The sequence below is a fragment of the Polyodon spathula genome, unplaced genomic scaffold (assembly GCF_017654505.1).
Source record: "Polyodon spathula isolate WHYD16114869_AA unplaced genomic scaffold, ASM1765450v1 scaffolds_1219, whole genome shotgun sequence".
Lineage (NCBI taxonomy): Eukaryota > Metazoa > Chordata > Actinopteri > Acipenseriformes > Polyodontidae > Polyodon > Polyodon spathula.
The window spans coordinates 1-13910 of record NW_024472702.1 but is presented as its reverse complement, the minus strand read 5'-3'; the positions used below and the strand labels follow the sequence as shown (position 1 = coordinate 13910).

General features: G+C 42.4%; 1 protein-coding gene across 1 annotated transcript; it reads left to right on the top strand.

Moving 5' to 3' along the window:
- Positions 1–586: 586 nt before the first annotated feature.
- On the top strand, positions 587–13904 carry LOC121309339 (SUN domain-containing protein 2-like; the record flags this gene model as incomplete). The annotated part of the gene is made up of 7 exons (XM_041242216.1): positions 587–952; positions 10063–10262; positions 10574–10698; positions 11557–11835; positions 12601–12666; positions 12925–13018; positions 13843–13904. Coding segments are annotated over exons 2-7 (751 nt in total), but the record flags the coding sequence as incomplete, so codon positions are not given.
- Between the last annotated feature and the right edge of the window lie 6 nt (positions 13905–13910).

Sequence of the window (13910 nt, the reverse complement as noted above, 5' to 3'; positions counted from 1 at the left end):
ACTGTTGTAAGCATTTATAACAATGCTACTAATAAAACGACACGGTGACCGTCTTTCTGTCTGCAAGTTGCTGGAAAAGCCCGGCGTCACCCGCTTCATCACAATCGGATTTGCAGCGCCTTGACCGGCTGTATCGCAGACCTTCACTATATACACCGTATCTGCCTCTCTGACTGCAGAAGAAATTCCATTTACTTACTCCTGGACCTTTTTAAACACATTTTGATGGTTATGCTTATATCCACCTGTTCATTCACCTGGGATATGTGAGTATACTAATAATAATAATAATAATAATATATAATATATATATATATATATATATATATATATATATATATATATATATATATATATAATTATATATATATATATATATATATATATATATATATGTCAAACACGAGCACCAATCAATTATTGGCGTATTTCAGATATTACATATAGATCTGGCCCTTATGTTTTGTTGCTCTTTGTGCAGATAAACCCAGTTTGTAATTGCAAATGCAGCCCTGCGCTGCGACGCCACTCTGTTTAAAGGGCGTGTTGTGGTTTGCTCTGACAGCAGCGTGCTCCGCTTTACTGCACTGCAATAGCGCCCGGCGCCCAGGCGAGGGAGAGCCGCCGCGGCGTGGCTCCGTGCAGAGACGGGCAGAGAGAGTAGCGAAGGCTGGCTGCAGCGCTACTGTAGCGCCGCCGAACCGGATATCGTGCGCAACGTGTTACTGCTGTGCACAGGGAGAGACCCGCAATACAGCCAGAGCAGCGGGCAAAGGCATCGCGACTGAGCCCGGGGCTGACTGTTACGCACGGCAAGCACGGCTCCGAGACAGACCCTATATAAAGCGAGGCTCGCACACCGGCTCAAGATTTGAAAGCATCGTTTTGTTTGTCGAGAGAAGAAATATCTTCCTAGAGACTTACAGGAAGAAGAGAAGAGAGAGCGTTCACGGTAAGATAACGCGGTATTTAATGCATGCAGATGCACATTACTGGAGTTTTGTGATGAGAAAAATTATGCGAGAGACGGGCTGCAAAATAATACAATATTTAGGAAGCGGAAAATGAAAGTCTAGTGTCTCTGCTTGCTTAGACACTAGACTGTTCTTAAACTGCCGGCGCGGCCAAGTTATGCAAAGGCAGTTGCAAAATATGTTTAGTAAGAGACAGTAAACCCCAGCCTCTGCGTATAATATAGCCGTCCTATTCACTCTTGTCATTCGGGATCCTCTCTAAAAAGAACGAAAAAATAATTTCATATTTGGTTGATATGGTAATACAGTATTGCATTGTGTGTGTGTGTGTTTAATTTTATTTTATTGTTGAATTTCCAAACCAATGACCTCATCTTGTTTTGTTTGTTTTCAAAATTGATGTTTTTTTTTTTTTTTTTTTTTTCAGTGACTAATCTATTTGCATTTCTCTTAAAAGTAAACGCTGTGCCCGGGGTATTGTAAACGGAGCTGGAAAAGACTCATCTTTTGTCTGGTGATGGGTGTGGCAGAGAGAAAGAAAGAAACGTTATTTCTTCTTTTTGTATGCCATTATCTTTTGTGCAATCGTGTGTTGTAACAGGGAGTGTTAAAATAAATAAATGCGGTCTTTTGGAAGCTGATGTGAGAGCATTGAGCATTGGAGTCCATTCGGTGATTGCAGTATACTTCAGCAGAGGCCGCGCTTTATTAAATGTGCATGTGTTTTATGCAATGCTGTCGGTAGCATTGCGTGCCCCTGCTGTATTTGGCACACGCGTTTCTTGGCACAACTTTGGGTGCAGGAAGTTGGCACCTCTCTCTCTCTCTCTCTCTCTCTCTCTCTCTCTCACTCTCTCGTTTTTCTTGCAGACTGTGGTCGTTTTTGCAAGACCATTATTTTGTAGCAATACTTCTTGAGGGCTTCTGGGGCTTTAGACAGCATCAGTTTGCCTGCACCAGTGGCAGAATTCAGTGTACTAGAAATGTACTTTGCACCGCTGCTTGTGTCAACAAGACCCTCTGTAGTGACTCCACAGAGCACACACCCGGCACTGGAGCCCCACCACTGCAGGTAGCAGCTGGAAGTCGCTTTAGTTTATAATTAAGCTGACTATTTTCTATTCAGGGATACCAATATATTCTAAAGCAAGTCATCTAGGTTTGTAAATAAGGAAAGACGTCACTCGACTTGAACACCTAATAGGCTTAAAACAAAGTCAGTGGTATTGAGCTGACATCTCTTCAAGTCTGGCAGAGGGTTAAGGTACACTGAGTGTGTGCTTGGTTTAAATCTGCTCTCAACACTGCAGAGCAGCTTGGAAATAGGATCATGCCAGTTCCCACCACATTTGGTTTTGGCTGGGGTTGAAAATGTGTCTGACAGATAACTGTCCAGATTCGTGTCTGAGTGCTCACAGGAATGTAACCAGCGCAGAATATTTCCAGATGGTAAAATTAATTGAAGGCATTTTCATTTGGTAGAACTGCTGCAGGAACTTGGTTTGGACAGATTCAAAAATAATAATAATAATAATAAATAATAATAATAATAACAAAACCAGCAAATTTAAAGTTACATTAAAACCCACTAAGATAAGAAAGCCATTTTATAAAAGTGTGTTTTTAGTCTCGACTTGAAAACTGTAACGGTCCCAGCTTCCCTGACAAACGAAGGCAGAGCACTCCATAATTTCGGAGCTCTACAAGAAAAAGCCCTCCCTCCTCCCGTGTTGCTCATGTTGACCCCGGGAATAACCAGCAGCCCCACATCCTGTGATCTGAGTGCGGTTTGGAAGATACAGGGTCAGTAACTGCTGCAAATAACTGGGTGCTAATCCATTCAGGGCCTTGTAAGTTATCAGCAAAATCTTAAAAGCAATTCTACACTGCACAGGGAGCCAGTGTAAAGAGGCCAAAACGGGGGTAATGTGTTCACTTTTCCTGGTTTTAGTAAGAATTCTAGCAGCGGTATTCTGAACAAGATGCAAGGGGGATACCACACGTTTTGGGACACCAGAAAAAAAAGTGCATTACAATAATCAATTCTAGATGAAACAAAGGGATGCATTAGTCTCTCGGTATCAGATACAGAAATAATTGGTCTAAGTTTGGCTAGATTTCTCCAGTGGTAAAAATATACTTTAGTACCTTCCCTAAAACGAGTCTGAAATGATCAGGATCAAAGATGTAAGCGTTGTAATGAATAGCAACGTATGGCAAAGCATATTAAGAAACCTGGCAACCCAGGGTGCACTCTGGGAAACCCACTGTATAGCCACGGGCGAAAGCATCCGTGGTTAACTTCTATAAGGGCAGTCCTGAATGTTGTCTGTTGAAAACGGTTTACACGGCATTAGGGTAGTCATACTTGAAAACGGTTTACATGGCATAGGGTAGTCATACTTGAAACGTGCCTCATTTTGGAGTGATTCTGAGGATCTAAAAATATTTTGAATGTCATTAGCCCTAGAATGCTTTTGTACAGATAGCCAGGTAGTCAAGTAAATTATTTCACCTTCAGTTCACTAGAATATAAAGATTATAAACATTGTATGGTTTTAGTTTTATGGATTTATTTATTTAAACATGTTCTGTGTTATCTCTTGGTTTAAACTCAGGCTATTTGCTAATATTGAACAGTATAACCCAAAACGACATAAATGCGTGTTGCTCATGTTTGTGTATTTATTAAACTGAAGGAGACAGATTGCCAAGTCAATTATTTTACCACAAGCCCTTCAAATCCTCATCTATAAACCCACCAAAGGTCGGTTTGTTAACTCGTGTCCCACAAGGAGTTTCAGCCCTCAAACATGGGGCCATTTTCAATACTTTCATCCTGAAGCCTTTTTGTGGGGTCATCAAATCAGACAGCAAAGCAGGTAGACAGTGACGGAGCTGCTTACAGAAAGTCAGTTAAATTAAAAGCAAGCAAAGTGATATCTCTTCTACTTTTTTTTTTACACTTAAAAATCACTCAGAAATTGAACAATTTTTCAATTGTAAGGCCCCCAGTAACACGGAAATACTAAAGCTCTGGTACTTATTTTGCATGTACAGAAGACCTCCTTGGCTATCTGTACATTCATAGGGCTACTGACATTATAAATATAATTTTTATTTCCTCAAACTCACTCCAAAATCTTCATCATAGATGTGAGCTTAACTATCTGGTGTGGTTTCATACCTCGCCTGTATCTTCCACTACACAAAATATAAATCAGAATCTTGAGGTGGGACGCTGTGGTTGAGTTGACAAGGAATGCCCCTGTAGTCGTTGCACAGTGATCTTATGTTTCTACAGAAAGAACGATAAAGGAATGCTGTAAATCATCTTATATTTTCGGACCTGTTTCATTTCCTATTGTCTCTTCTGCGTGATTCTATGCTGTCTGATCTACTTTATTATTTAAGGCTCATCAGGGCTGAGTGAAGCGGGGAAGCATATTATTGTTGCTCATGCTTCGCTACACAATGCCTGGGCGCTGTGCAACGCTAATATACTTCCCCACCTCACTTCCTCATTGTAAAACTGTAGAACTCCCTTCCTTTATCAAAATGAAGTGCTTGCTGAGGGTTCCAGTTTGAATCCCAGTATGTTGGCTGTTGAATGAGCTGTTGGTGCCAGTACTGCCAGCGAACGGGCCTGGAAGAAGATTAGCTTGTCTGTGTCGATCTTATTAAAAAAAACAGGAAAGGGGCGTCACCCCCTGCCTTCACTGAAGGCTTCTGGGAAATTAAACGGCTTTTCACCGTGTCATCTCTGTGGGACTTGTGAGCCACTGTATTGTGAATGTTTGATTAAGTCATGAACTTTGATCTCTCGTTCTTTCTGTCTTTCTTTCTCTCACTTCCATGCTTCTCTCTCTGTCTCCTCGCCTCTCCTCATTTCTTTCTCTTCCCTCTGTCTTCCCCTCTCTTATCTTTCTCCTCCCCTCCCTCTCTTACCCCCCTTATCTCTCTCTGTTAGTCTTTATTATCATCCTCGCATGTCACGGTGCCCGCTTCCAGTTCTAATCCAAAAGAGCGTTTGAAAAGGATCAGAGAAACTCCAGTTTAACATCAGTGATGCGCTCCCAGCCTGAGACCCTGCATGTCTCTGCAAGGAACTGCCTAACAAACCACAATGCAAACCAGCTTCCTCTTCGACAGGCGCGTGGCATGAAAACACAAATAACAAGAGCTAGTACAGACAGGAAATTGCTCTTAACCCTTGAGAGACTCAAATACAAGCCCAGTGAAACAGCATCTTCCCTAATCCGGTCAACAGACACCTGCAGTTATAATAACAATTTGCTGGTTTGCTTATAATGCCTTCTATTTTCCTTTGACTGTGATTGATATATTAAATACAGTTGCGTATAGAGATGATTTGTAATCTTATTCGCTAAAAACTGTACCGAATAAGTGATTGAGAACCACGTCATAAAACACGGACCTGCTTCACTCTGGGAATTATTTTAACCGTATCTATTGTGACACTAAAAAGACGCTATTGGATGGTAAAGTGGACGTGAACCGGTGACCCCCGCGCACCACAAACCTTAACCGCTGTGCAAAAGAGCCGGGCTCCTGTGCGTTTACAGTTATAGAGGTTTTACCCTCAGCTCACTGACATAACAGAATAAGACCTGTTGCACGGCAGCTTCACCCATTCCAGGTTTTGCTACGAGCTTGATTAGCCCCAGTGTGCACAGCCAACAAACTCAGTGTCTTATTAAACTCTTAGTAAAACCAGGAATGGATCAAACTGCTATGCAATGGGAATCGTATTCCCACCCCTGTACCCTTTAGCACTAGAAACTTTCTTTCTCACTGACTAGTACCCATCACTCAGGCCTTCTACAAAATAACCAAATGAAATTCGTTTCCATATGTAAAATACAGTAAAATAAATAGGAAAGCTGATTCCACGCTGTTGGGTTTGCTGTTCGTCTAACTGGTCCCATCGTCGCTGTGTTGGGGTATTTGCACTGACGTCACTTATTAGATCAATATTGTATCTAATAGTCTGGAATCCTGTAGCTAGTGCCATAGGCTCTCCCCTTCCTTCTAGGAGTAGTTACAATGTAAGCTATTGCTATGAATTACTCCAACCTTTTGCTGTTAAAAGTAGGCCACTGCCCTCAGAGATTAGCTTTCGTACTGGGTCGAAACAGCATGAATAGTTTAATTACATGTGAAAGACTGAGCACAGAGGCTGTTATTAAGAGATTAGAGTAATTACTGATCTTGGCTAATCTGTAAACCTCTCTGTTTAAACACACCGCCGGAGAGCAGGTCAGGATTGGAGTGCTTCAGATGGGACTCTTCAGAGAGGTGTTTGAAGTGCTCGGGATGAAGAGGGAGGATAGCCGCCACTCGGCGCTGATTCTCCAGAGCTGTTTTTTTTAAAGCCTGTAGATTTTTTTTTTTTTTTTTTTTAAATATTTCAGAGGCAGTGAGGGGAACGCTTTTGCAGAAAGCAGAAGCAGGGCTGTCATAAGTCTAAGAATAGAAGCTGAGTTCTCACGTCCCTCTCCAGCGGAAAGATGACACCTTCCTTTGACAAGTCGCTGTCACACGTTCACAGAGCCACACAGACACACGCGAGAACTGGGGGTGATCCCATGTTTAGTTCGGAGGTCTGTACTAAACTAGTATGCAAGTTAATAGTTGCATAGAAAAAGGGGCATTCGGAACAGAAAATAGGAGGCACTTTTTTACACAGAGAATTGTGAGGGTCTGGAATCAACTCCCCAGTAATGTTGTTGAAGCTGACACCCTGGGATCCTTCAAGAAGCTGCTTGATGAGATTTTGGGATCAATAAGCTACTAACAACCAAACGAGCAAGATGGGCCGAATGGCCTCCTCTCGTTTGTAAACTTTCTTATGTTCTTAAATACCAATTGCAGTGAACTTGGCAGCTCAAGATAGTCCCCAGCTGCTTATTAAAAATGTTCTCAATTGCACAAACTCAAAGTAACTGATGCTGCCCTAGAGGATGCTAAAACACAGGACCAAATTAGTCTAACGATTTCTATAGACTAAAGATTTATACTACCCTACTAACTGGAGCAAATGTGAAGAATCCCAAAATGTATTAACAACTTTTATGTAACTGAACTATTAATAACCACAAATCCATATAGTTTACCAATATTTGCATACTGTAAGCTCTTATGGTATTGCTATGGACTTCTGGACTACATGTAGAATATTTTGGATTACAAACAACTATCACAGTTTACTTAATCAGAGCACTGATTAATGGTAAGTTTGAAAAAAAACAAAAAAAAACCCAATTCTGCCCCATTCATTGCTAAAATTTTAGGCTACGTATTGTAGCAAGGCAGGGAGGGGGTTAAAATCTTCCCCGCCAAACACACGTGCAAATGTGTATGTGATTTAATTTGTTAACTGTTTTATTGTTTTGGCAGTTGGCCTCATTATTGTAATTTAGAACCAGCTGCCTGTACCTGTTTCTCCAGGGCATGTAAACCCAGGAGAGCTCGTTCAGGACTCTGCTGAGTGAAGAAGCTTGATTGATAGTGTGCGCTATCGTATTCGAAGGTGCTGTGTGAAGAAGCTTTATTGATAGTGTGTTTTGTTTTCGTTTGGTTTGTTTTGGGTATTATTAAGTGCGCGTTCGCGCTAAACTTCAAGTTCTATGTCGAGTCATTTAAAGCGGCAAAGGAACCATAGTGAGTGGAGCTCTGTTACAAGATCTTCTTGATAAAGTCGTCCCCCCTTATAAATCTTTTGATTTAATGTTTTTTAAATTTATTTTCTTTGAAAAGTAAGGGGCTGCCATAAATTGGGGCCAATATGGTATTCACTGTTTAGAACAGACACAACACTGAAGTGTGCCGGTGCCTGGGATGGGATCTCATTTAGATAAAATAAACGTGCTTGATTTACTTAGAGGCCCTCATCATTCTGTGTTACACTTATACCAACCAGCATTACACAACAGGCTTCTACTGCTCTTAAGTGATCATTGGAAAAGTAAAATTGCTGCATGGGGAGTTAACCTCTTGTACTGGGCAGAACGATCTGTAGCAGGAGTATTTCCAGTCTGCGATGCAGCTGCTGTCTTTTTTGTTCAAGACATTTTCGAAGACATCATGCAGCTCTATGCAGTTTGTGTTCAATCATTTACCAGAAGGAAGCAAACCAGACCGACTGCCAGGTTCCTAAATGCATGATAACCGTGCAAAAAAACCCAGCCTTGGCTATTGTATACCAATAAACCGCATTGATGCAGCAGCACTATTTCTGATGCAGGGTTGCAGTTCACTGATTGGACTGAGTGTAGACACAGATACAATACAATACAGGTCATTGTGCTGGCTGGGACAGTGCGCTCAGTGTTTTACTGCCTAACCATTGCTTGAAAGAGTTATTGTACAAAGCAGTTGAGGCACGGGGCTTTGGTGACGAGAGGACGTCATGAAGTTTAGGATTAATTGGAGCAGGATTCGTCTGAACTCCTCTCCTGATTGGCGGTTCCACAGCACAGCCTGGCTCATTTTAATTCTGCTATTGCCTGATTCCCACACAAAGTAAAGGCAGACCTACTATATCACAGTTTCGTTTTACAGACTCCTCATGTTCTCCTTGTTTATTATAGGGGATATCGCCCCTTGCATCACGGCAATTATTTTTTTAAACATTTTAAAACCATGCATTATAAAATAGATAAGAAACATGGTACAATTATACACAGTGACGGAAGGGGATGTGAAGGCTGTCTGTCTGTGTATTTATAAAACTCATACATTAATTTAGAGAAGTCATCCTAAACGCTGTAGCAGAAGTTAGCCCAAGTCACTACCTTCTGTGCAGAGAGTAGAACAAGCAAAACTTTTTTTAATTTTTTTTTTACACAGAGTTATAAACACACAGAATAGCCTGCTATGTGAAGTATCTAAAACACAAATCAAATCTAATCCTGAAGGGACAGCCCCTTAGTCTGGGCAAACGGTGTGCTCAGAAAGGAAGGGGAGTTCTTATTAAACTTGGGCTATATTTTCAAAGGGTTTACTCCAGTCCTTAATGAACTCCTGTTTTTTTGAATGAGGTAAAAAAAAAAAAAAAAAACGCCAGTTTATTTTAGAAAAACAGAACCACGCAGCTAAGTCATATAAGAGTCCTCTTCAGCACTCTCATAAGAGTCTGTTTCTCATTATGGAACATTTACATAATTGTTTTTTCTTCTCTTTTAAAAAAATTGGAGTTTATTTAAGGATGGTGGAAACCCTTTGAAATCCTGTAGGCCCCTGACTCTGTCTGTTTGTACTTGTGACAGGCTGGCGTGTGGATAGAGGCCCAGAGACAGACTGCAGTTCAAAAATAATACTTTTATTAACAAATAAACACAACATAAAAGGGCACAAGGGCCAAAACAAAGGTATTTATACACAAATACCAAAACACAAAAGCAAAACTTACAAAAATAAAGGTTTCCAAGCTGGGCGATGCCTTCACTGGTCCAGAAAATTCAAAAACCAAAAAAACCAGCAAGCACAACCATCAGCTTGCTTCCTCAGCTCCCTCCTCCCCCCAATGGGAAGTTGAGGCCTCCTTTTATGTCAGGTGGCTGGGTGCTGATTGATAGCGAATTACTCCAATCAACCCCAGCCACCTGAACACAGTAAACCCAGGCAGGTAGGGGAATTTAACCCCACCCCTGCCAGTCTATACAGGGCAGAGCTCTGCTCTGCCACAGTACTGTATCTTCTATTTCCCCATGTGCATTGAGTGGAAGTGATTCACTTTGTGTTACTGATCCTGTTCCAATGCCACTGACATACTTGTAACAAAATATTTTGCTTTTGTCCTGTTCTCATGCATAGAGGAGTTCCTTTTTCAGATCGACAAAAGCAATTCAAGACTGAATGGAGTAACCTTATTGTAATTTTGCAAAAGCAGGATGTGCATTTCCAGTCCTCTTCAGCGCTCTTAATGTGTTTTTGTATCTCATTCGTTTTGAGGATCCAGCAACGTGGTGCTCGGGTCAGGGAAGTCCAGTGCATCTCTTGGGTGGAAGAGATCTAGAAGTGCCCCTCAGGGCGCTAACGAGAGTCTTTTTGTTTGTTTTTGCAGGTTCCAGTGTGATAGAGGTGCACAGGCACGCAGACCTCCTGAGGAGAGTGTGTGTTAAAGGGGGAGAGCGCGAGGATGTCCCGGCGTAGCCAGCGTCTGGTCAAGGGGGGGTACTACCAGGGCGAGGACGATGCAGCCAGCAACAGCTCCACAGGATCAGCTTCAGGGAACCCTGTCTCCTACAGGGAGAGCCCAGTCAGGTACCACAGCGACCGGCTGTGCTGTACACAGAGCAACGACACTACATAACTCTAGAATACAGCAGCTACCCAACATGCCTTTAAAAAGATCTGATCTAGTGGCATTGCCTGCTGGGTGCTGTACTGTACACAGAGCAATGCTGGCTGGACCACACTAACAACTAATGTAAAAACCTGTAAAGAACTACAGCAGCGTGGTGTCTGTATAAGGGTGACCGAGCCTTGCTGTGCTGTCCTGTAACAGTAACTGAACTGTCTCTTATTAAAAGCACCTGATATTTTGTCACTTTTTCCTGTCTCCTTCTGCGCAGGATATTTAAGAAGAAGATCACCACCAAACGCCAGACACCCCAGTACTCCTCCTACAGCAACGCCTCCAACGAATCACTGGCCAGCTACGCCAGTGATGCCCTGGAGGAGCCAATCAGAAACTGGGGTGGGTGGGTCTTTGTTCTTGTTGGTTTCTCCTAATCGACTCTTCAGAGCATTCCCAGTTTACCACTGTAGCTTGGCTTGGCATTAAGATGTTTTACATTAAAATAAGCTGTAATATACAAGGCTCCCCTTTTATAATGCTACAGCCAGAGTTATAAGACTGTGCTATTTGTGTGTTACCTTCTAACAGGAATGAAAGTGCTGGTGGAATGACATTATAGGTAAATGGGAGCCACGATTGGTTTAATGAATGAATTAGTCATTTAGCAGACGCTTTTATCCAGAGCGACTTAGAAACTAGGGGGTGACAGCTACTGCTGCTGCAGAGTTGCTTACAATAAACCTCTGTTTGTAGTCTCACCCGAAGGATGGAGCACAAGGAGGTTCAGTGACTCGATCAGGGTCACACACAGTGAGTCAGTGGCTGAGCTGGGTTTTGAATCTCCTGGTATCAAACCCCTTTCTTTAACCACGGGACCCCCTTCCTTTATAGTATAAAGAGGCATCTTATAAAATGTGAGCACTTCAGTGGAACAGAATCTTATTGGCAGCATTAATAAGAGACTCCCAGCGCAACTTGTGCAGAAAGCAACATATTTGACATTTTTCAAGTTTTGTCACTATTTGGAAAACTACAAAGCAGTGTGTAATTCAACATGGCAAGGTAACATTATTCAGCAGGTTTCATTCGACTTCAGGAAGCAAGATTAAATCATTCTGCAGGGGATGCAATACTACCACGATTTGTTTTTATTTCTAAACCCCCCTGTCGCTGGTTTTATTTAACACTGAGCAGTTGTGTCACATGCACACGCTGTGCTCTGCCCCTCACCAGCTTGTGTCTCTCCCTTCCCGATAGTTAGCAACGTGAGCATGCGGAACGGCAGCCCAGGGGGTTCCAGGGGGAGCAGCAGAGACAAACTGCTCTCCTCTTTGGGGTCCACGAGCCCAGCCTCGGACCTGCTGCTTCCCTCCAGCCTCCCCTACAACAGCAACGCCTACAGTGGCAGAGAGCCAGCGACCAGGAAAGCACTGAGCGAGACCAGCAACAACCACAGCTCCACCTACGAGAGCCACGCGCCCCCCACCGACCCCTTCGGAAACTCCTCAGGGTACTCGTCAGAGGAAGACTACGTCGGTGAGGAAGGCAAGGAACACCCTGACGTCAGATCAAACATGAACCTCTAACCTCGGCCATTTATACTGTGATACAGCCATCTGAAATGTCTTTAGAATATGTACTAGACACTGATGTTGATGTGATACAGCCCTCTGAAATGTCTTCATAATATACAGCACTAGACCCTGATATTGATGAGATCCAGCCCTCTGAAATGTCTTTATAATATACAGCACTAGACCCTGATATTGATGAGATCCAGCCCTCTGAAATGTCTTTATAATATACAGCACTAGACCCTGATATTGATGAGATCCAGCCCTCTGAAATGTCTTTATAATATACAGCGCTAGACCCTGATATTGATGAGATCCAGCCCTCTGAAATGTCTTTGTAATATACAGCACTAGACCCTGATATTGATGAGATCCAGCCCTCTGAAATGTCTTTATAATATACAGCACTAGACCCTGATATTGATGAGATCCAGCCCTCTGAAATGTCTTTATAATATACAGCACTAGACCCTGATATTGATGTGATGCAGCCGTTTTAAATTTCTTTGGGAATTGTGTCACATTTATATTATCTACATTGTTTAATTATTTTATGTAGCTATACATTATAAAAACTATATTGTAAGGTGCCGTGTAAGATACAAGCTGAGTGGTCACTCTGCCCTCTCGAGTGGATATCAGCTTGTATCGTCCAGCACCCTGTATTGTAGTGTATAGCATTGTGTTATGAGACAGTGTTGAGATTTTATCAGTGTGTGTTTTTTAGGTCGACAGCAGTCTGATGCAGGTGCAGCCCGGGGATTTGCTTTGAGTGATGTCTTACTGTCACCAGGTACCTGATTTAATAATGTGCTTATAGAATGAGACTGTGAGATAAATCAAGCAAGGTCAAACTGACTGTACCGTGTGTAGAGCAACAGCACCAACTAGTGGTGGTGTGTGGTAATTGCAATACATATTGCGGATTCCTGTGACCTGGATTGAGCAGGGCTTTAATACACGAAACACCAGTAGATATTACTGTATTGTGAATGTTTGATTAAATAAAGTCATGAACTTTGATCTCTCTCTCTCTCTCTCTCTTTCTCAGGCAAGGTGGCTGGCATGTTGTTCTGGTGGCTGGGGACGGCCTGGTACTGTCTGACCAGTGGGGCCTCATTGCTAGACGTGTTTGTACTGACCAGGTCAGGATGAAAACCTTTCTATCTGGCTTTGTTTACTAGAATTAGACTGTTGTTATATTAAAAAAAAAAAAAAACATTTAGATTGAACATTGTCCATTTGGAGCCATTGTGTAAAATTAAGCAGTCAATCTGGAAGCTCAATACAGTGTGTTGTTATCTCCCAATCCCTATATCTCTCTCCTCTTTCTTTCTTTCTTTATATTTACATTTTTTCACTTTCTCTGCTCCTGAATTTGTAATATTTCAATACTCCCTCCTGCTGAAAGTACGTAAACCATAATAGTCTACATGCAAATCTTGTTGTTGTTGTTCACACATGTATACTCATGTAAAGTAGGTACTGGAATTTCTGGGAACTATCAATCATTTTCAATGTTGCTTTCTCACTGTGTGTAGTAGATGTTTCTCATGAGCACTAGGGGGTGCTGTTGTGTAGTAGATGTTTCTCATGAGCACTAGGGGGTGCTGTTCTCACTGTGTATAATATATACTTCTCATGAGCACCAAGGTGTGCTGTTCTCACTGTGTAGTGTTTCTCATGAGCACTAGGGGGTGCTGTTCTCACTGTGTGTAGTAGATGTTTCTCATGAGCACTAGGGGGTGCTGTTCTCACTGTGTGTAGTAGATGTTTCTCATGAGCACTAGGGGGTGCTGTTCTCACTGTGTGTAGTAGATGTTTCTCATCAGCACTAGGGGGTGCTGTTCTCACTGTGTGTGTAGTAGATGTTTCTCATGAGCACTAGGGGGTGCTGTTCTCACTGTGTGTAGTAGATGTTTCTCATGAGCACTAGGGGGTGCTGTTCTCACTGTGTGTGTGTTCACAGGCAGAGTCACTTCCTGAAGAAGGCTGTGGTGTTTCTCTTGGCTCTGCTCCTGGTTGGCGCTGGTAAGT